This window comes from Alosa alosa, chromosome 19, assembly GCF_017589495.1.
Source record: "Alosa alosa isolate M-15738 ecotype Scorff River chromosome 19, AALO_Geno_1.1, whole genome shotgun sequence".
NCBI classification, from domain to species: domain Eukaryota; kingdom Metazoa; phylum Chordata; class Actinopteri; order Clupeiformes; family Clupeidae; genus Alosa; species Alosa alosa.
The window spans coordinates 20,891,245-20,914,505 of NC_063207.1; the positions used below are offsets into that span (position 1 = coordinate 20,891,245).

Below are 23,261 nucleotides of genomic sequence, written 5' to 3' on the forward strand. Positions count from 1 at the left end.
ATGTTTCCTATTCTGGGAAATGATTAGTTTCTTTTTCTTTCGGTCCGCGGTTCAATGATACCGTTTAATTGTGTCGGAAATTATCCGCGGACCAGCAATCTCCTCGTCGAGGAGGCCCTAACCCTGCAGATCATAGACAGAGAAAGCATAGGCCTACTGTATGCTTTGGGTGCAGAACACAGTTGCATTTCCAGTGTACACGGAGAATGGCAGTGTCTTGGAGCGGCCACAACCCCGCAACTCCACTTCCAACGTCATGATTCCGACAGATAGGCTACGCCCGACACTTCTGCTTTTTATCTGGTGGTGGTGGAGTTGACCGGACATCTGAGGCTTCAGACGTTACCAATTTATCATCATCCATCCCATCTGAAAAAACGTTTAAGGCTAGTCTGCCTGGGCCTGGCCATGTTTGAACCGCCTCACTCATTTGTTCGTTGTTTAACATGGACGTTTTAAGAGTGCGCTTCCTATTTGAAATGTTTGCTATTTAAAGGGACACCAGGCAAGCCTGATGCTTTTTATCTACGAAACTCTCCCTCGCTCGGTCTGAAGCTCTTTTCCTTTTCTTTGCATCTTCCGTCAAGGGTTTTCGCTGCTTCTTCGCCGGCTCTGCCATTATACACACGTTTGCAACAATCGCTAGCGTTTCATTAGCCTCCCTCTGTGCTGTGGATGCAGGATGGAAACTGAAACTGCTTCGGTCGCCGGGTACGATACACTGAACTTGCAAGCGGGATATTCTTCCTACAGGCAGTAGGGGCGGGCGAGAGAGTCTTCATTCGCCCTGTAATGAGTCATTTAACCATATACCGACTTACGAAGATGAGTAATTAACACGAAAACGTTGCCTGGTGTCCCTTTAAAATGCAGCATAGGCTATGCGTGTTGTTTAATAGCTTTCAAACTATAGAGCCTGTAGATTTAAAAACATAGCCAGAGGATGTATTGCTTAAATATAGGCTTTCATTTTAAGGCTTATTCTCAAAATTCAGAGTGCGTTAGGGGGACGGGATTATTAGCCAATTTCAATCGGACAATTTGACTGGAGAGATTTAATTTTGTCGGACATTTCATTTTTTTTCCGGCCAATGTCCGGTAATTACCGGACAGTGGAAACCCTGGTCTCGACCTCACCTGTCGTGCAGTAACCACATATTCTCTGTTCTTTTGGTTGCCATGATTTTCTGAGTCTTTCCTTTTTCGATTTCTAATTTGTGGTCACTTAGTCTGTATTTGGTTGGGTCAGTTTCTGTTTTCTATCTCTGACAGTAGAATATATTCTGCCATTTTATATTTTTGGTTTAGGGCCAGATAACATTCTAATTTACTTTGATTTTTAGTTTCTTTTTTCCAGTGTTATAATTAGGTTTCTCTACATTGCTTGATAATCTGGTTTACTCTGAAAAACATTGGAAAACATTGTTGTTGTGAGACTGGTCAGAGTTATTTTGGGGTGGGGCAATTAGTCTTTGCAACAACTGATGTAGAGGACTTTTTTCTGGGCTCAGCTCTTGGGTTTGGAGGGCGTCTTGTGGGCTGGATTTAAGGTGATTCAAAAAATTGAGTGCTCTTTTGTTGATGTTACTGATTAGTGGGTATCTACCTAATTCTGCTCTACATGCATTTGTTGGCTTTTTTTTCCCCTTCTCTCTCTCTCTCTCTCGTTTCCTGCTGCTGAATCATGTCAACAGAGAGACAGAGAGATGGCAACTGATTGATGTTCTCATGTGACTAGATTGCACCGACGTCAACAACAACAACAACTCATTTTAGGGGGGAAATCCAGGGCAACTTAAAACATATCACGGTCGGCCATCATCATCCTCCGTAAGGGTCTGTATCCACTCTGCATAGCGTAATTACTAGGATATTAGCAGGGCTATGAGGAGGGGCTGCTAGGAGTGAGACTGAGGGTCAGCCATATCATGCCTGTTTTTAAACTCATGCCCCCGGAGTTCCCCTGACTCTCCGCTGCTGCATGTGTGACGTATTTTATCTTATTGTTCTAGGCTATAGATAGCCCATATGTCAGTATATTATTGTATTATTATTGTATATTAAATGTATTTGTATGTATGGAATTATATGGGTATTTAATACATGTCAGGTAGATTTTCTTTATGTCCGGTATTCTTGGTATATTGTCGGTATTCTAACATATTAATGAATATTTTGTCCAGTCTGATGCATACCTGTATGAGCACAAAACAAACACACACACAAAAACACACACACACACACACACACACACCTGGTGGTTGGAGTCCACCACTACATAAGAGTTTCTTGAGCTGCAGTCCACAGGCGGTGTTTCCTCTCTGACAAAGTCTGCCATCTCTATACCCCCTCCAGGGTCCCTGTGAACAACACACACACACACACACAGAGAAACACTTACAGTTAACAGGGCTCAGGGTTACCTAGCAACAACACATTGATAGAATAGGAGGCATGTTCCACCCCCCACCCAATGGAACAGTGATTTCAGTGCAGAGCATTCATCATGGCACTCTTCTGACAAATGGATCCGGGGCGCTCCATTGCAAATGCAATTCATGAGAATAAGCAGAGTGGATCTGTTCATATCAGCATCAAGAGCACCTTCTTCACATGGAAACAGAACAGAACTGGGAGAGCACAACATGTTTCAGTACCGGGGATTCCATTCAACTTTAATGTGCATTTGGACCATTCAAATAAGAAATAATATATAATATAAAACTTCACAACCTGCTCATTTATTATGAAACAACAGAGAAACACACAAGTGATTTAGGAATATAAAACTGAGTTAGATGGACTTCATGGTGTTAGGCCAGCATGTACAGAAATACACAATTCTATGCACAAACAGACACACATACACCAGACACTTCACACACACAATCACTGCATCGCTGGAAAACATCACCACACACAAACACCCTATGCGCACACACAAACAACACAACTATGTAACCCAAATAATCCCCCAAACACACACTCAGACACCTAAGCCCAAATGTGTGGCAGTCCTGGCTATGTGAGAGTATTGGGAGGAGGCGCTAGGTTGACGGCCGGGTTGTAATTGGCGCAGTCTTGACGCTTATGCCCAAACGTGACGGCTGCTGCTCCAGACACGTACCCACCCAACAGTAGCAGCCTTCACATTTCTCACTTTTCTAAACTGTAAGTAAATAGTTTGTTCATCATTAGTAAAGTATTGCTCATACATTATTTCTCATCAGTTAAGCATTTGTATACACAGTTATAAATGGTTTGTCCATAGTAAATAAGCCTATATCTAATATCTAATCTAATTTATTAACACATTTTAGATATAGGCTTATTTACTAAATAATGTATGAGCTTATTTACGAAATAATGTATGAGCAATACTTTACTAATGATGAACTAACCATTTACTAATAGTTTACAAATGCTTAATAAATTATGAATTGTGTGTACTTATTATAAAGTGTTACCCTTTCCTCTTACCCCTCTCTGCTTTTCTCTTGCCCTTTGCACTCTTTTCTTAAACTTACTCTGCCCATGTCAAAGGGAAACACTAGCTAAACATTTGCACAGGCAAAAGGAAAGACAACCAAGATGCCCCTTGTTCTGTATCAGTGCAGTTGGTTGTGGCCCTGCTGAAATGTCTTTGATGGGAGTTCTTTTTGCCTGGTGCTGCGAGCTCTGGACAAGAGAGACCCTTAGGTCAGTTCTCAATGCCCTATGATGCTCACTGAGGCACAGCAGAACGAGTGTGTGTGTGTGTGAGTGAGAGAGCGAGAGCAGAGAGACAGTGTGTATGAGAGAGTGTATGTGGGAGAGAGGGAGAGAGAGAGATTGTGTGTGGTATGGGAGTGTGTGTGTGTGTACCCATCTCCCTCACTAAACCCTGCCAGAAGACACACTGTGCTGCCTGCAGAGGCCGTCTGGGTTTAGCAAGCACGGCCCAGCACAGTTACAGGAGCCATTAGACCACACACACACACACACACACACACACACACACAGGAGCCATTAGACTTTATAGACCAGATGAGCCATTCATACGGTTTCATCATCATGGGAACCAGCCACATAATCTCTCTCTCGGTCACAAGTGTGCATGCGGTAATGGTTATCGTCAACATTTTTATCGCGGTTTACCATTATACCAGTAATCATTACATCCCTACTTGGGTAGCTCACTGTCATACAGTACGTGTGTGGCTTTAGCCTCTCTCAGTCCTCTGTGTTTCCCTTAATATCATTGTGTTCAAGGAGACCTGCTTTTACAATAACAAGCTGACACGGCTAACAGGGCCAACTGAGATGATCAAATCATCTCCTTAGTGAGATGAAAGATGCTGCTTCAAAGGAACAGGCTTAAGAAAATTGTCCACAAAGCTTCTCCGCCCCTTCCATTGAGAGAAAGACTGGAAAAGACAACTAAATGAATAAACTTCAATAAGGCTCCTCAAGGCTGCACACCCAGAATGACATTCAAAGAAACCTCGAAGATCCCTTCATCAGAAGAACTGTTTTGGTGCATTCCCTTAGGGCACAAGGGCAGAGAGCAACACAGCTCTACTGTCTGGAGAGTACACAACATGTAGTAGCAGTAGCACAGCACAGCTGATTGCTTTTTATCGTTCTTAAAATCATTTTTTTTCCCCCCCACTGGTACACTGATTTCTTTTTATTGTTTTTCAAATCATTTTTTGGCATCATCATTGGCACAAGCTGAGCAGAGGTGCAGTCTGGCTGTGACACGTCAACCAATCACAACATGCACTTGAATTCCATACATTAGGGTCTACTTTCTTGAGGGTGTGTCTAGGCAAGGAATACAAGTTTCTAAACGTAACGAGGCTTCTTCCCCAAAATACAACAAGGCTAATTCAAGAAGCTTCACAAAGCAGTCTTAGCCAATAGGTTTCCTCAGTATTATGATATGTTGGCAGCCTAGCCTACATCAGGTCCATCGAGTGCTGTAACTCACCCAGGGCCATTGCTGTCCTCCTGGCGAGTGGCGCCGCCCTGCTGATGGCCGTCGGGCCCGTGCGTCCGGCCTTGGGCCCCTCGAGCACGCCGCTCCACCACCTCGCCCTCGTCCAGCGCGTGATGCAGCCGGTAGTTGACCGTCTTCAGCAACAGGAACATGCCGGCAATCACCCCACAGTAGATGCCCACGATGACCATGGTGGGCGGCAGGGCCTGAGAAGGAGAGGAGGGCACGCATGCACACACACACACACACACACACGCACACACAGACAGACACAAACATGTGTGTGAAATTTGACAAGGAAAAAGCTTTATGTGTCGTGTCTATCTTGCGTTACACATACATAAGTAACATAAGTGAAACATCCAAGCCAGAGGTGGATGTATAAAATATACAGCTTGCCATTTGAATTAACACATTGGCTACATTGAATGTGAGCACCTGGATGTCAACACTTTTTTTGAAGACAAAAGTGGCAGAGGCAGCAGGTGTGATCCTTAAGAGTAAGGTCCACCTGGGATTCCTAATTGCCACCTCTTTATGGCTGACCTGTGTGTGGCGCTTAAGTGAGCACTGTGTGGTAGTAGGCTAAACACTCAGCACTGGAGCTGTTGCTTCTCAGCCCTGTTTACATCAGAGTCTGGTACCAGTCTAGCTTATAAACCAAACACATTCCAGCACTGCGCAGCAAGCAGCTGCGTCTGAGGAAAGATCCAGTTGTGGCTAGAGAGACGCACTCGGTTATTGGACCATCTTCCTGTCTCCTTAGAGGTCAGAAGATTTAGGTCACTGATCACATCGCAAACATATCCGTCACCTCACCAATAAAAAAAAGCATTAACCAAAAAAATCCCAGCCCTGCTTTTGGAACAGCGGGAAAACAGCCATCAGTGCCACTTTTGTGGTGGTGGTGGTGGTGGTGGGGGGGGGCAACCTCTACATGACTAAAGCTCCAGGAAATGACATCACCTACATGGCAGACCTAATGGGTGGATACTGCTGAGCTGGAGTTATGACTAAAAGGCTTCAAAACAACAAAGTGAACAGAGTGAGCAAATGACTGAGAAGAATGGTGCCGAACCCAAACTAGACTTTACATTTGACTTCCTAGCTACGGCTGCCCACACTTCCTCTCCTTTCCTAGCTCTGTGTCCTCCCTGTCTGCAGAGCCCCTTATGGAAGCCAGCTGGTGTGTGCACTTATTTAGAGGTGGTTTATTACAGTCTCTATATAAAGACATCACTAGCTTTATATAGCCTAGATTTGACCACAGACAGTCCCACCCACCCCCCCCCCCAAAAAAAAACACACACAGACACACAAATAAACACGCAAAGTAACACACACTCACACACACACTTCCGCACATCCCCCTACCTCGAAAGTGCAGAGTTGCAGGACTCCTGAGGAGAGATTTTAGCTTACTGCAGTCATTTAGCCAAGCTGTACAGCTCACGGAATCTATTGCAAACAGACAACACTCTACCCCTAAACACCCTTCCAGCCACTGTCAACAACTGACACGAGTTGACATTTTGACACTCCCTGCACTGTTGAAAGCCCAAATGACTTCAGATACTGTAGATCTCCTTTTTCTCCTCCTGACATTGCAAAGCCCCCAATGCGCTTTGGAGCATTAACTGATGAGTCAAAAGGTTCAGCTTAAATGCCACGATTATTTTACTGCTATTAAGGATTAACAAAATCGACCAATGTATTTTTATACAACAGCAGTGAAAGTGGTATTTGCCATAGCACTGGCCTTTGTACAATATTTCAGATCAGTGTGGAGGACTAACGTTTATTACACTAAGGTTGAAGTGGCAACACGGGATGATTATGTACTTCATTGGTTAGAGACAGACTGATCGCACTGTATCGACATACCCACAGAGCAGACAGTTGGGCCGGGCCCATCTGGGCAACATCACTTGCTCTATCTAGGGAGAAAAGCGCACTATTTCCTGTCCGGACAGTCACCTTTGCGTGTCAGAAAGTAATGCTGCTATTCGGACCGCACCACCGACTGCCTCTGTTAAACACTATGGCGACGGCGATGGGTGTTTGTCGAGAGATTATGTGCCGGGTGACAGAACTGTGCAGTCACCTCGGCCCCCTAATCTGCCCGAAAACACCACTGCACGCATTCGAACCGGGTATCACCGTGTCGTGTAGCATTATTGTGTCACCTCTGCCCCTAATCTCCGGACTGACAGGCGCACACGATTTCTCCTCTACAGATATGTGACCTAGTGAGCCAAACATCCCAGCATCCTCGTCACGAGAGAAAAAAAATCTGTCTAGCCAAGTCAGTGCTGCATCGAAATAGTTACTTAAATTATCAGCACACAGAACTGTGAACCATGGTGCCAGTCAAGGGTTATCCACTAGTGTTTACAGTCATTCTGGTGAGTCAGCTGGTCAGCTATCAGCTGTCATTTATAGTTCATCACAATGCAAACAGACGCAGTTGTGTTTTATGCGGTCCTGTGAAATAGACCGCAACTGAACATTTCTGACATTCAGTCCAGTTCGCAAACCTTAGACCTGTCAATCGTGTTTGGTCGAAAGTGTTTTTTTGTCTCTTAACTTTAACGTTGCCAAACGTTATTCATTCAAGATAAACAAATGCTGACCACTGTCATTAACGACTCTGTATCGTTACGGTAAAGAAGAGCGACAAAGTCAAAGAAATCGCGGTCCTATTTTAAGCATGTCCACTGTAAACAGACTAGAGAGTTAACGTAGAATACCACATAGCTAACTGGCCTTAGATGTTTTAAGCCCTCGAGGTTTCAAGTGATGAACTTTAGCGATATATCCAGCTAACTGGCTACAATGCTACCCATCTTTGACATGACCAGCTGACATTTTTTAATGAACTGGATAATAGAAGACACCTGACAACAACAACAGAACGAGGTTAAAAAATGTGTCAACACACAAGACTGGTCGAAGCGATTTTTTTAAACCTGAATGACAGTGATTTCATGCCAAATAATCCACCGTTCTTAAACCATTAATCTGAAATCAAACAAAGGAGTACATAGCCTGCTAGCTAGCTGCAATTCAGTGAGCTGCGATAACGGTAATATTTGCTACGAGCTAACGTTAGCTACGCGTACGGGAACACAATACAAATTAATAGGCACAACAACAAAAAATAGTAACATTAGAAAGCGAAATCACACTTACCATGTAGAGCGTAAAGGGGAAACACAGTAAGAATAGCCATATGTACAGATGTAAGGCATTGACAAATGTATTTTGATGGGGGTCGTAATACCACCCACCAGTAATTGAAGCCCAGACCCCCTGTCTCAATATTTGTAGTGTTTGAGATCCCATGTTTATCCTCCTCGAGTCCTTAAAGAAACTGTTACATTAAAGGGCAACATGAATCCAGGCGGTCCAGAAACATGGCACACAGCGATGTGTTTTCAGACACTGGCCTGAAAATCCCCGCTGCAGCCATCTTCTCCGTTACCCGCTAGCTTGGAACCTACATAGGGTCCTCCAAGAAGAAGCCTTCTATCCCACCACGCCCTGCGCGAGGCTTCCAAACTCCAACCTGAAAGCCTACGCTGAGGGAAAGAGGGAGGCTGGATTGTAGGTTTTGAACATAAATATATGGCGCCACCGTGTGGGGGTAAATTAAACTGAGACAAAAAACAACATCTGGGAGAAATAATGAAAATATGCGATTTTCGGTGGGTCATATGAATGCGCATTAGTATAATTATCCGATGTGTTCGCTCAGTTCGAATTAAACAGTGTACAACGCTTCAGCGCTAATTTCAAGCAATAACAGTACAATGAAGCAAATAATCCTATCCTTTAACCTACCTCGGTGTGGACTTTAACGTAAAGTCCATAGACCGAATACCTACCAAATATGAGATCAACATTCTGAAATATACAGTAGGCTAGCCCCAGTTCTGTGTCGATCATAGCAAACCTGTCTAAACTGTATAGATAGGATTTTCTACTGTTTACTCTGAACCCCTAATGTTGTCCATGGTTTGTAGATTTACTGTGGGTAAAGTATAAAATATCCTATCTATACAGTTTAGACAGGTTTGCTGTGATCAACACAGAACAGGGGCTACTGTAAAAGAAACACTCAACTGCATTTACAATATTGCCCTCAAATGTCCACAATCTAAACAGGTATATCAATAACTTTGTTAATGGAAAAAGATACCATATATCCAAGTGGTCAAGAATGCAAACACATGTTAAATAAATAAATAATCTCACCACTTTTCACTAGTGTCTAAAGAATGTTTTGATAAAAATCTGGCCTTCAGTGTCCTTTAAAAAAATAGTCAAACATTTCTTCCAGTAGATGGCGTCACACGTCTACTTTGCTCAAACCATTCATGCATGAATTTGAAAGGGAAAAAGCATGTACATTTCCTCTGTTTCATCTATTTATTCACATATATCAAAAGGTTGTCAAACACCGACAAAAAATACAAAACAAAACCAAACAAAACCATTCATTAATTTACAAAGTTGAATGAAGAAACTCTTGACACAAAAAAGATGTAATTTTCATGAACCTTAAATTGTCCAATTGATTGTGTATAGAGCCATTAGACCAAGAAAACCATGACCAAGTTTATTCCCTGTACTATATACCTGCATGTGTTTTTACAAAAAATGTCATAATATAAAAGGTAGACAAACAAAGCCTTGACATTATAAATATTTCTGAATATATATATATATATATATATATATTCTGAAATGCTGTCAGGCATTCCTGAGGTGCAGTAATCCCTTTCCAAACTCAGTCCTTAGGAACTCCATCCTCATTATCTCAGAGTCCAGTGTGTGTGTGTGTGTGTGTGTGTGTGTGTGTGTGTGTGTGTGTGTGTGTGTGTGTGTGTGTGTGTGTGTGTGTGTGTGTGTGTGATCATTGCAACCTGGCTCGTTTCTCAGGGGGTGGCTTGCTTGGGGGGGCAGGTGCTGGAGTCTTGCTGGCCGTCTCTCTCTCCTCTTGTTTTACCGTTTCAGCAGGTAAATCAGATTCTTTCTTTACCTCCACTGAGAAAAGAGAAGGGGAGGGAGAAGAGGAAAAGAGATAGATAGAGAGAGAGATAAAATAAATGTAGACAGAAAATGGCTTGTAAAAAGGGTATGCCAGACAGAAATCAATTGTGAGGTCATAGTTGCTAAAACAAAACACAGAGTCCCTGATTAAAAAAAAAATTACTTTATAATGCCCATTCACAAATCATTATAGAACAAATAATGGAGTTGTTCTACTCTCTAAACCCCATACTAGCCTTTTCATTATAGAGCCAGATGATCTAAAAGGGTTATTCATCCTTCACAGCGTGACTCCTAGTAAGGCCAGTGATGTACAAGGATAAACACAAGGCAAAGAATCTCATCTTACCCGGGACAGGCTTTTCTCCCGGTTTGGGCTGCAAACAACGGAAAGGAAGAGATGAGGAAAGGCAAACATTTGATGAAAAGCTAGTGATCCACCTCCCATATGGTCATACATGACTAAATGATCAGATGATGACCAACACACACACTGCATATAGGAAATGCTGCTCTGCACCAGTCAAAGAGAGTGAAGGTTCTTCTAAAACTTAGTCAGACACCACCAACCATGAACAAATGATATCCAGTGACAATGAAGACTACGTAGTATCAACAGGTATATAAGAAGTAACTGTTACAATAACTATGCCAGTGCTCCACAGGTTAAATTCTCAATATGTAAATACTCGCTAAGAACCTTTAGATAAAGTGTCTGCTAAAATATAGTTCCATACATGTTATAAAAGCATGTATACAATATATGTAATGAATATGTCTGTCTTCAGACCTGGTAGTATGTAGGGGGGAATTTGTTCCGAAGGTCTAGCAGTAAAGCATCAACTCGCTGCCTCTGGAAGAATGAACTGGGCTCCTCCTTCTTCTTTGACTTGGGTTTGGATTTCTCTGTAAATGATGAAGGCCAAGTAAATGCACTTTGTGCAGTCAAACATTTAGTATTTCTTAGATTAGCACACCAGCATGCAAGAACAAGTTATCTATAATGAGCACAAAGATGAAGCCAGGAAAAGTGGTCTAACCTTTCTCCTCCTGGTCTTTGAAGTTCCACCAGTAGCCCTTTGATGGGTGGTAGCGACAGTAAGACATGGCTTCATCAAATGCTGACTGTATGCCGTGTACAGCTGATAGCTACAAAGACAAGAAGAGGGAGACAAGATGGGGACAGACAATCAGACAAAAAGAAAACATCATCTCCAAATATCTTACCTATTCACACAGAATTTGATGCATAGAGTTGGGAATTTACAAGTTGATACACAGTCATAAACAATAACAAAAATGTGGTTCCAAATGGCAGACAATGGCAACAAAACACACAAAAAAACACAGACACCTTCACTCACCACTCTGGAGCTGATGACTGATCCTAAGTCTGGTGCTTGGTAGACCACACCAGCTATGATGTAGTAATCCGCCAAGGGGATAACTAGAGACATAATCAGATGTTCACCATTTTTGACTGACAACTTTTACAACTGACAATTTTTTTTTTACTGAGTAGCATTTAATGCAGCAGCTGAAGATGTTTTGAGGTGTTATGACTGGAGATTGGAAATTTGTCAGTGATGCTTACCTTGGGTTGGCGACTGTCGCTGCTGCTTGCGGATGATGTACAAGATTGGCTCCTGTACGTGTAGTAGGATATACTCAACTCCCACCATCTGACTACCAAACAGAACAGAAGAAATTAAAATCTGACAACTATCAGAGGACTAATACCATAATACATTAACTGAGGAGAAATCAACCAGGTGTATTAATTACTCCTGTAAACATGTTGCGCAATAGTGTTCAGAGACTTACTTTAAGTGGTCCAGGGTGAGCCGCTGCATTTTCACAACTTCATTGTTGCAAGTTCGGTCGTAGAATGGGTTGCTTCTTTCGGAAAAATAGTCCAGGACATTACCGGGGTTGAGAATGGGTACCCACCCACTATCAACCCATGATATTCCCAAGAGGTTATCTGCTAAAAATGTATACAATAATACAGTGTTAGGAAAATTGCCCATCACGAATAGTCGTATTCCTTGCAAATTCAGGTTCAAGTTATAGGCTAACTACTTGCACACCGTGTTAAAATATAATCAATCTAGTGGTATGCATACTGTGAAGATATGGACAAACTGATGTTTAGCTATTTCCTTTGGGAAATAACGTAGCACTATCTGTTGGCTAACGTTAGCAAGTAAATTAACAAGCTTCAGCTCTGGATTTTGACTGCAGTCCTCAAAAGTAAGGCAACATATGTATGAAGATTTCTATGGCATTTTGCGCACAACCTATATTTTATGAAAATACATTGTGTACAGCCGTTTGTCCAAAAACCTAACAAAATTACTATTTTTTACCTCTTAAGTCCACCGACGCCATCTTGGATGTGATAGCGGCGCACAATGATGATGTAAAAAGGTGACGTTCCTACAAAGGCGACAACCAAGGAAGCTAATGTAAGTGACCCCATGTTAGCAGCACATGAGAAATCAAACGGGTCGTTATTCATTTTATTTTGTGCACTGTTTGTCTACCTTTGATGTAAGCAAACATTGACCCGAACGTGTTGAAGGTTAGATTACGCAGTGAAATATGTTTGGGCTAGTTAAAAGGAACACCTGTCATATGATAGGCATGTGGAGTAGACTAGCGGCATGCACGGTGCAGAATTTTTCTCAAACAGCCAGCAGAAATACAGTTATTGTCGAAAGATGGTGGCAAGTTCCACTGTCTAAAGAAGGAAGCCCACCTCGACTTAATCCACGACGTCACCGTGTATACCGACTTGTCGAGGACACCAAACATGGTTCTAAAGAGAAGATGGAGCTCCTTCTTACACAGACAGTGCCTAAGCTTGGAGGCCGGGGTGATACTGTGTTTGTGGCAAAGTCGTTGGGCCGAAACAAGCTTTTACCTCAGGGCCTGGCAGTGTACCCCTCACCAGAAAACCTGGAAATGTTTACCGAAGAGAAAAGGCAACTGCGGGAGGGAAAGCCAGAGGACAGGATTCAGACTCGCACTGGACAAAAGACTTTGGAGTTCTTGAGGAATGCAAAGCTCGAAGTCCCTATTAACACATCCATGGACTACCATATATCCAAGGAGATTGTCTGCAGGTATTTCCAGACAGAACTTGGGGTTGTAGTACCAACGCATGCCCTTACGCTTCCAGATGAGCCAATCACCACTGTGGGGGAGACTTGGTGCGAAGTGACTATTAATGGGGTCGACACCGTCCGCATTACTTTATCAGTTAAATCTCATGAGGATTATAAACCCAGACAGCTGAGGAGACGAGGACAAGAACCGAGTCCTGATACAAAAGCGGAAGGGTCTTCACCTTCTAATGAAGACCAGAATACACAATTATAGGCATAACATTACCAGAAAATGGTCATATGGACAGTTTCTCAAAAAAAAAAAATGGTGACATGAAGATCCATAACATCTTTCATTTTGGGCCTATAAATGTATTCTATGCTGACAGGGGTGATCTCATGAGTGAGCATTATGCATCTGGCCTAACAGCTTGTTTTGTCAAGAAATGCATCAGTTTCACACTCAGCATCTTTATAGGTAGAGCTGAAAGATGCTATAGGGAGGATACATGGCAGAAACGACAATGGGACCGTCTTTCTTCCTTAACCATTGCCTAATGAGGATTTATGTGCTATTAAAATATGTTGTCAATGATTTTCTGTGTCATTTGTGTCAAGCACACACTATTTCCTGCAGAAGACTAATCTATCTAGTGTCAAAGAGGCAAAGTTTATAACTTAATTCTGTAAAATCAGAATACCTCACTGGCACTGATCGACTTGCATTGTGTTCTATACGGCTTATTACAAGACACGGTCCAGTGTACAGCGTTTTACAGGACACAATCTGGTACAGTTCTGTGTGCATTTATCAAGACAGTCCAGTTCAGTGTTCTAGACACATTTCTGGTGTTATATATCTGCATAGGTGTTAAAAAAATGGTACATAAAAATACATAAGTACGTAGGCCTACATATAAAATGGTTAGTTTTTTCACATTATGTTGCTAATTCTTGATCATATTTGAAAGTTGAAACACATCTACAGTACACCAAAACAACACAAGTAGGCCTAACTACACTTCAGGAGGCACAGTTGAGTTTGTGTTGATGTGTTGACCTGTTCAGTTGGTCTTGAGGGCCAAACAACATGCCAGAACTTGATCTAATAAAGCATTTGCAAGGTCATTTAAAAAAAAATGTTTCAAAAGCTTTCTTCATAGCATCTGACTTGCAGCAAAACAAAAAGTCAACATCTTCTTTTGTTGACATTGATGTCGGTATGTATGTGAATATGTTAAGCTATATATCATTTACTACACTGTACAACATTTTTGGGCATAATCTAAACTAGTGGTTCCCAATCATAACCAACGCGCCGTTACGCAAAGTGAGATGGATCATGGAATTTTGAGGAGCCCAATGTGTTTTTATACAGTCTCATAAAATAGTTGTCATAAAACAGCCTAATGGGCTACAGCTCTATTATGCAGCTCAGTCAACATCATGTGAACATGTTGCTGCATGTGGTCTCAGCTCATGGACACTGTAGAAACAAAATGGGCATAAGAATGAACACCCCCGTTAGCCTATTTATAACACTGTGTGAGACTATTCAATCAGCAACAATAAGCCTTGGTATTTTAAGTTTGACCATTGACAGTTAAAGAGTTTGATCTTTGGTGTACTTTAGCCCCAAAAAGCTTGAGAATCTCTCATCTCAACAAACCATTATTATTCAGTTGTTCTGATGAGACCATATACATGTAATTAAAGCAGATTAAATTATTACATATCAAGGATACATCAGGTATTTGCAATGTTTTTTGGGTGGCTTTATTTTTGGTTTGACTCTTAGTCATTCTCTCCATTCACACACACGCACACACATGCACATGCACACACACACACATGCACACACACACACGCACACACACAAACATGCCACGTCTATTTTGAGTCAAAGGTTACAGGCCATGGTCATTATCCAACATGGGCTTACACCCACAGGGGAAAAGTTGCATTCGAGCTGCAGTCTCTTTCCTCCTCTCTACACACGAGAGAGAGAGAGAGAATGTGTTAATAAAAGCACCTGTGTGTCTTTTAGCGCCACAAGTTGGATTTGAGATACTGAGGATGTACAGAAAAGCGCTAATACCGAGTTTTTCTATGCGCAGAAAGCGAACACTGAGCTTTGCCATATTGCGGGGAAGCTGTCACTTCATTACGCAAACAAAAGTTAAGGTTGCTTTTGACATAGTGCAATGAAGAATACCTTTGCTCTGAATACTGATTCAGCTGTCTCTAAAAGTTTTCTCTAATTGACGCATTTAACTGCGATTTGGATTACGCCTGCTTTTAACACAGGTGCAAGTTTTTCACTGCAAAACAGAACAGGTTTTTCATACATATGGCGGAATACCTAATCAATTGCTGTTAGCACTTGTCCTCCCCTGTGTTTGCCCTATACTGCCACTTTCCTTTGACTCTCCTATTAATGCATGACACGGAAAAGTGCAAATAGCCATTTTCAGCTCCCGCGATAGGCAGTCTGCACTTTTTCCTCAGTCTGGCTGTTTGTACATACCTCGCCATGTTTTTACCTGCATGTTGCAAATAAAATACGTCTAAGGTGGCCGCAAAAACGTTAGTACATCTGGCCCTGAGTGTTACTTTAGATTTGTGTTATTAGCTTGCCACTGAAAACATTTGATGAATAGTGCACTCTCTCCTTCACAGTTCTCCTTTACGAGCAGCAAAATCTAATTGCCAGCTTAATGAGGTTGTGTAACTCAGATGCCACAGCAGATTGCTTTCACACAAATTATAATAGCCTAAGTTCTGTGTTAAATGGCCGGTGCCTGTGAATCACTGCAACTGAAATGGTTTGTATGATTCTTTGATAAGTATGATTTGTTGAATATTTCATTTCAGCGTAATGCTTAAAACATTTGTGAATCGTGGCTATGATGCTGCTTATTTCCTCATGGGTAACTATTTTTTGAGCTATATAAGTACGACTTTCTACCAGCTAATCATGTGGGTGTGTGTGTGTGTGTGTGTGTGAGAGAGAGAGAGAGAGAGAGCGAGAGAGAGAGAGAGAGAGAGAATTTAGACACACCCTATCACCACAAACAGCTGCATTACTGCTCAGTTGCCTACACTGATTGCTAGGAAAGCATGCATGTCCAAATGCCTCAACATCTCTTCCCCTATTTGACATCAACATCATATATTCTCATTCTCATATTGCTGCATCAGAAAAGGGATGGTCAGCAACTGGAATATTGTATGAGATGTTCAAAACTCATCAGTTTTGTGATAAAACTTTGTTGTAGTAGGCATAATGTAAAACATGTTTGCGTTGTTTTATTATTAATTTATTACAAAACTATTTTGAACTATGAAACAGCGTTTAAAGCTTCCCAGATGCTCCATTTAATCTAGCCTATTGCCTCACTCCCATATATTATAATGATGATTAAGATAAAGGTTAGGCCTAGAATAAAGTGTCTTACTCCTATTTAGAATTTGATTGAGATACCAGGTAGATATATGCTTTTTTCCATATTTGCCTACTTTAAATCAATATTTTGAGAGGCGAGAGCGCGCAGCGTGCTGAACGCATTTGTTTGGCTTCATCTGCTAACACTACATTCCACGCTGACGGTTCGCAGCTCGAGCGCCGCATCGGGACACGTCTGGTCCTGTACGTGAGGATTCATTTACTGTCAACGGTAGAAGGAGAGGGTCGTGAGAGCTACTCAGGAGCGTGATTCATCCGTTAATAGGGCTTTTATTGATTCTAGACGGTAAAGCATCACACATATTTTACCCATGACAATCATGACTGTATTGCGTCTACCACAATCACGCGTCGACAGAGAAACCTTCGTTGTTACAGCACTTTACTTAATCGAGATGTAGGCGCGCGGAGATGGTGCGAGCTCACAGACCCAGCTGCAACATTAGAGGCGGGCACATGTTTATCCTACATTTAGTCGAATTCATCGTTTGCTTTTTGACTGTATGAACTAGCTCCGTATTATTTTTCACTGAAATATTTCTTCTTTGGGGGGAAGACATCATGAGTTTGGACCAGGGTGGGTATGATGCGGTTTGCCGCGCGGACAACGGAGCAGGAGGAGTCCTTAGCAGCGGCAATATCAGCGTTCCTCAGCGGCAGCCCATTCACAGGGACGTTCGCTACTACCAACAGCACTCGCGTCACCATGGAACCTCCATGGAGAAACAACCGCCGCGCAACGATCCGGCGGATCTGGTGAGACGTGCGCTTGACTTCAAGACTCAAGCCACGCAATGCTACAAAGATAAGAAATACCGGGAAGCTATCGGGAAGTACCACCGCGCTTTGCTAGAGATGAAAGGCTTGTGTCGAGTTCTCGGGGATCCTGACACTGGCTCTAAGTCACCCTCCTCCGTGCTGTCCACGATAAGCAAGGCGTCTTTGACGGAGGAGCAGAAAGGGGCCGTGGAAAACGCGGAACTTGAGTGTTACAACAGTTTAGCGGGTAAATATGTGTCCTTAAACTTCACTTTACATTGGCTCTCATAAGCAAAATATAAGCATCGTAAGCAATGTCATAAACGTATGGTCAATGTATAATGCATGCAAAGTCATGAGGGGCTTGAAGTAGTGTCTGTCCATTCCCGCTTACATCATCGCTCTGCTCGTCATCATCGTTTCCCAGACGCACTGGCTCACATCAGACTAAAACACATAACAAGCGCTGCTGCTGGTGTTCATGTCCCCAGTTGGATTCATCGCAGATAAATCGAATCAGATTTTTACGCACGTGCGCAAAAATGAGTTAAAACATTAATGACAAAACAAGGAAAGGGGAAAAAACGGTGGATGAGTAGGCTACTGATCTGTGAGAAGTCTGGGTTTAGGGTGTGTGATATGGTGTTGTTGCGAAATTCCCTTTTGAATTCTCAGTGTTTTCCTCTGTACCTTTGCGTCAGCCTGTCTCCTGCAGATGGAGTTGGTGAACTATGAGCGGGTGAAGGAGTACTGTTTGAAGGTGCTTCGAAAAGAGGGGGAGAACTTTAAAGCCCTTTATCGCTCTGGAGTTGCCTACTATCACCTGGGCGACTTCAACAAGGCGCTGTATTACCTGAAGGAATCGCACAAACAAGAACCTTCAGGTGAGTGCAGTGCAGTTCTCAGAAAATCGACTGGTACCTTCCACAAACAGCCTTCAGATACATTCTTCAGGGCTCCTTTAAAAACAAATTCATATTCCTTGGGTCTTGAACTTGGACCTCAAATACCCCAAAGCTTTTACTACACATAGCCTGGCCATGCCTTAGATTGAGTAAAAGCACACAGGGACAACTGAAAATTGGCCTTCCACCAAAAGTCCAAATCAATTCTGTTATCTGCAAAAGCATTCACATTCCATTTAAACATTATGACCTTTATGTGCAAACAAGTGGTTACATAACTTCACTCTACAACCCTATACAGTTGAGTTCAGATCTCGCGGTTCTCCACAGACATTATTTTTTTCTAGAAAATAACAACACATTTTAAAGAGACAGTTTAATGAGCAAATAGCAAACAAGTAAAACTAGCGTTTTTGATTTCACACTGATTTGCTTGAGGTAGGTTTCTTAGACTTTCACTTTTATTAATAAATGGTCATTTCATAGTATGATTTTTTCCTAAGGCATCACATTATTTACAAAATGGTTGCCTATGAATAATTATTTTTCACAGATCTTAGGTAGGGCTATTGATATAGGACTATTGCTGTTACTCTACTAGCGTTGTGACGGCAAGTTTAACAAACCTTTCCTGTATTATTCTTTATAAAATAGCATGCACATAAACACTATAGGGTCATACAGGGACATCCAAAGAGCCGATTACATTCCCAGAGTGCACTTTGATTTTCTCTCCACATGCTGCCATAACAAAGATAGCGTACAGGATGAATGAAATGGAAACTATGGGCAAGCCTCGTAATAAGATTTGGGTATGTGGGGGAGCCCCAGTGCAGTGGTGTTGGCGTCTCTAATAACATACATTACCAGTGCCAATGAGGACCCACGCTCAGTCCAGTCAGAGGTCATTTCTCTACCCCACTCCCCATCGCTCTCCCACCTGTTTCCTGTGTACTCTCGACTGTCCTGTCAATAAAGGCAAAAAAAACCCCAGAAAGATTAGGGTATTGACTGCATGCTCACTGTATGTTTCCTCTGTGTCAGCGATTTGAGAGTGGTTCAAACAAAGGTGTTGGCATCAGAGATGTTGTGTTTCCTGTGCTGATTTGGGGTCAGACCACACAGCTATTCAAGATTGTTTTATAGATTGTCTCTTTTAAGCTATGGATCTTTGATTAAGGCCAAAGTAGAGCTAAAAGTGATTACGTGTAGATGTCAGAACATGAGAAACCTACAGATTTACACTGTACACATATTGATGGGAGGCCCAAAAACTTTTTTTGATCAGGCCTTTCATTTTTCCACTAGCAATGTACAGTATTCTTTTGAGTTAGATTTCTTTGAGTAACCCAATCACTATCACTTCCTGGCTTTGCAATTCAGACACCAACGTGATTCGCTACATCCAGCTGACGGAGATGAAGATACGACGCAGTACCCCGAAAGAAAAGAAGGAGGACTCGTAAAAGAAGAAGAAATCAACAGAAACAACAACAACAACGACAACAACAAAAAAACGACAGGGGCCTCACCTGTAATGCTGCCATCCCTACACTGTGTTCTGTCCCTCTCAAACACATGTATCACTGCCCTTAGCTTTCACAGCTGACCGCCCTATCCTGCATGCATTCCTGCATACATCTCCATCTGAACAGAGAGCGAAGCTGCAACAGAGCACGAGCCCTGCCAACACAGGCAGATCTCACGTTCTGATTTTTAGGAAGCATTGCTAGGTTCTTAACAATGGCCGATTCGAAACTAGCGAGCTAATTAACAAAGGTGTTGCCTCTGCCTCCTACTGGGCTTCAGGGGAGGTCAGTGAATTGTGAACTGGGCAGCAATCGGTCAGAACAGGAAATGCATATGTTTCCTATTATTTCCACTTCACTCTCTTCAGTCTCTCCCGCCTGCAGGCTGTCATGTTTGTTTTGGATATGTGAACAACACCTATTCTTACCCTATAACACATACACACCCACATGACCATAACCGCCCCCATAATAGGCAAAAAGAGCAAGCATTACTGTATCCGTGTTGTATCAATCAATGGCCTATATGTTAATTGTTTGTTTTTTATGGTTGAGCAGCGCCGCCATGCCAGCTTTGCCCCCTCCTGTTAATGTCACAACAATGAGTGTGCAAAGCATGACTAAGCTCATCAGTCTGGAAGAGCGTGAGTTATCACTGCCAGTTCATATGGTGCAACTCGGACTGGTACCAGTCGAAAAAGCGTGCCAGCACAAAAGGTGCGCTAAGGCCAACACTGTAGTTACTCGTCATAGAGGGCTTGAGGACATGCACTAACATTGTCAATGTGTGAGAGCATGAATGAAACGTTGAATGAGTGGATAGATGGATGGATGGATATGCCTGACATTCCACAACTAAAGGTGTTGTGTGTTGATAATAACACTGTTGTGTGTTAATAATAACACTGTGCTTCACAAGGTCCACAGAGTTTACTAGAGAGGGAGCACAACTATGAAAATGTCTAATTGAATCTGTAGAGCCAAAGTGTTGTAGTGATGAAGGAGAACTTACGCCCTCTGTGTTTACAATAGCCTAGGTTGTAATCTAATGCTTTTGCTGTACACTGAATTTGACTGTTTTATCTGTTTTGTCCTAACAGCAAGCTTTACACTCGTGTCACTCATTCGAAAGGAATTCAGTTGAAATGTATATTTGCCATATAGCTGTATGTACAAAATACACTCAAGTGTCAGAGCATACAGTCTCTTGGAAGTTTCACTATGATGCTTTTTAAAAAAAAAAAGTTTGGTATGTCCAGATATTTTTGGATTAGGGTGGTCTAACCAGGTGACCACCAGTGGTGGTCCACATGTGTTTCTACCCTTCAAACATGCCGCCTGTCTGTTATGGGCAGCCTGTCCTGGTCTGCCCCTGCATCACCGATCCTCTAAGGCCACTTATACTTATGAGCTTTGCTTCATGCCTCTGCAAGGGTCTGCTAGGGTCCAAGCGACGGTGATGAATGTTGTCATCAGAAGGTGGACAGGATGCATGGCTCTGTGCGGACATCTGTCCAGCATCCTCCAATTTCTCTTTGTCACCTTCTGAGCCCGCGGTTCCACATGACAGCAGCTTGTTATGGCTTTATGGCTTTAGCTGCCATCGCCTGCGCTGGCCCTGTGCCGGCTCACACCCTTGCCATAGTCAGCCGTCAGGGGTGGTGCAGGGGCAGCGTGATGGGAGTCTCAAGTATAATCAATCACTGTGTTATTTACGTACATCCCTCAACGTGCAGCCGCAGCAGCAGCAGGGAGCACTGGGGGCTTTAGTCTGTGATAACGCTACCGTACAGAAGCATGTCGTTATGGTACTACTACACTTTGCCGCAGTGCTTTGCCACAAATCGCTGGTGGTGAAGGAAGGCCAGATTCACTAGATCCACCTTCCTGGTAATAGTTGTGTGTTTTATTGTGAGCAGTACTGCCTTTGAGTCCATAGGCTATTTGGAGCATTCCCCCAGACCTCGCGCAAACCCTAACAGCCTGTTTAAGGAAGGATAAGGCATTATTCTCTCAGCAGAAAGCAGAAGACTGAAAAACAGATGGAAATACTAGGTGGAGGTTGGTGTGTTATGAAGGCTGATGGCATATGGGGGACCCTCCATCATTAAACCCTATGGTGCACATAGTGTAGTAAATACAGGGTTCCTACGCAGTATGGAAAACCTGGAAAAGTATGGAATTTGATTTGAATAATTTCCAGGTCTAGATAAGTATGGAAAAAAGAAACATGGGTATGGAGAAATATTTATGTTTCCAGACTATTGCATCTACAGTACTAATCACTTCACTCAGGTCATCATGAACCATTCCTACTGTTGTGTAGCTTAACTGTCAGTCCACATCATCAAGATACAATTGAATAGGGGTCCTCAGAAAAAAAATCTCTCCCACAAGGGGACCCTGGTAACAAAACCAAATCGAGAACCCCTGTTCTATGCACGTGCCCTATACCATTGTGCACTGGTTTGTTTGCGTAGCTCTGCTTTTTTCAGCTAAAACACTGGTAGACTTTTTTGATAAAAGTTACCAAGACATGGATACTGCATTATCTGATAAACTGTTATTGCAAACAAATAATTTATAACAATATAAATATAATAATATTTAACAAAACAAAAAAATAAACATTATTATACAGCTCTTCACAATGCTAGTAGAACGCTCCATTGACAATATATAGAATATGGTAAGAAAAATCTACCGAGAAGTTTGAAAATTTGAGTATGGAAAAATTATGGAATTTTGAAATGGAAAATGTGTAGAAACCCTGTAAATAAATATGTTGTCAAGTTCTGCAGTGTTTCATGCGCTACAGAACCTGTTTAGTGGATGCGTTATTTTTGGAATGCTTCAACTGGCCTTTGTGTGAGTGAGCTCAGCGCCACAACGCATCAGTACACCATCATCAGCCATGACGATCAAGCGTTGTTATCTCCTAGACAGAGGCGTTGTGTGGACTTGTTCTTTTCTATCTCGCTCCTGCCTTGAGGCGTATCAACTTTTTCTCCCAAGGATCTTCGTTCCTTCCTTCCTTCCTCTTGGAAGTGCACGGATGTTTCAGCCGTCTGATCATGCAGCCGATAGTGGTCGTGTGTGTTTGCTAAGCTTGGTTACACATGCCTACCCACCCCCTTCCCAAATTCCCCCAGGCATTGTTGACGAGCATGTCATCTTAAGAAAGCACCATAAGCAAAAATGTCCTTTTGTTGTGATACGTATGTGTCTGTTGAATAAATTAAAAGTGTGCTGATTGTTATCAAAAAGTTGTGGTCATGTCTCATTTTGCACACTTTGTGTGTAGGCCACTGTGGCTTGGGGTTGGAGGGGAACTGATTTTCTGGATTGTTCTTTAAGACCATGTAGCCCCCACCTTAGAGAAATGCAGCATCACTCTCCCTCCAGTAGCTCCAGAGAAGCAGATTGTAGGGGGATCACATTTCATGCTCTTTGTCT

The 23,261-nt window shown here is 42.5% G+C and overlaps 4 protein-coding genes across 4 annotated transcripts in view; 2 read left to right on the top strand and 2 right to left on the bottom strand.

The window, feature by feature from the left end:
• pcnx1 (pecanex 1) overlaps positions 1-8,497 on the bottom strand; it is a 66,934-nt gene extending 58,437 nt beyond the window's left edge. Inside the window, 3 exon segments of the mRNA XM_048228360.1 lie at positions 2,255-2,360; positions 4,973-5,187; positions 8,174-8,497. Of these exon segments, the coding sequence (XP_048084317.1) occupies positions 2,255-2,360; positions 4,973-5,187; positions 8,174-8,326 (474 nt within the window). The 5' untranslated portion in view covers positions 8,327-8,497.
• A 901-nt stretch (positions 8,498-9,398) lies between these two features.
• Positions 9,399-12,512, bottom strand: med6 (mediator complex subunit 6). The gene is made up of 8 exons (XM_048228839.1): positions 12,406-12,512; positions 11,861-12,023; positions 11,631-11,722; positions 11,401-11,483; positions 11,077-11,185; positions 10,827-10,942; positions 10,386-10,413; positions 9,399-10,030 (listed from the first exon to the last, which is right to left on the bottom strand). The coding sequence occupies exons 1-8, from the start codon at positions 12,425-12,427 to the stop codon at positions 9,900-9,902; spliced, it is 744 nt and encodes a 247-aa protein (XP_048084796.1). The 5' UTR covers positions 12,428-12,512; the 3' UTR covers positions 9,399-9,899.
• mrpl9 (mitochondrial ribosomal protein L9) lies at positions 12,491-13,741 on the top strand. The gene has a single exon (XM_048228837.1). It carries the CDS (start codon positions 12,641-12,643, stop codon positions 13,418-13,420), a length of 780 nt encoding a protein of 259 aa, XP_048084794.1. The 5' UTR covers positions 12,491-12,640; the 3' UTR covers positions 13,421-13,741.
• A 3,002-nt stretch (positions 13,742-16,743) lies between these two features.
• Positions 16,744-23,071, top strand: LOC125284693 (tetratricopeptide repeat protein 9A). The gene is made up of 3 exons (XM_048228774.1): positions 16,744-17,618; positions 18,073-18,255; positions 19,660-23,071. The coding sequence occupies exons 1-3, from the start codon at positions 17,174-17,176 to the stop codon at positions 19,740-19,742; spliced, it is 711 nt and encodes a 236-aa protein (XP_048084731.1). The 5' UTR covers positions 16,744-17,173; the 3' UTR covers positions 19,743-23,071.
• The last annotated feature ends 190 nt before the right edge of the window (positions 23,072-23,261 follow it).

Bases quoted from the DNA above. Each gene is read 5' to 3' on its own strand.
- med6 (XM_048228839.1), bottom strand. From the start codon at position 12,427: ATGGCGTCGGTGGACTTAAGAG. The intron at 12,024-12,405 runs GTAAAAAATAGT...ATACATTTTTAG, and splicing joins GGCGTCGGTGGACTTAAGAG to CAGATAACCTCTTGGGAATA. The intron at 11,484-11,630 runs GTAAGCATCACT...TTATGTCTCTAG, and splicing joins GCGACAGTCGCCAACCCAAG to TTATCCCCTTGGCGGATTAC.
- LOC125284693 (XM_048228774.1), top strand. From the start codon at position 17,174: ATGAGTTTGGACCAGGGTGGGTATGATGCGGTTTGCCGCGCGGACAAC. The intron at 17,619-18,072 runs GTAAATATGTGT...CCTTTGCGTCAG, and splicing joins GTGTTACAACAGTTTAGCGG to CCTGTCTCCTGCAGATGGAG. The intron at 18,256-19,659 runs GTGAGTGCAGTG...TTTGCAATTCAG, and splicing joins GCACAAACAAGAACCTTCAG to ACACCAACGTGATTCGCTAC.
- mrpl9 (XM_048228837.1), top strand. From the start codon at position 12,641: ATGTTTGGGCTAGTTAAAAGGAACACCTGTCATATGATAGGCATGTGG.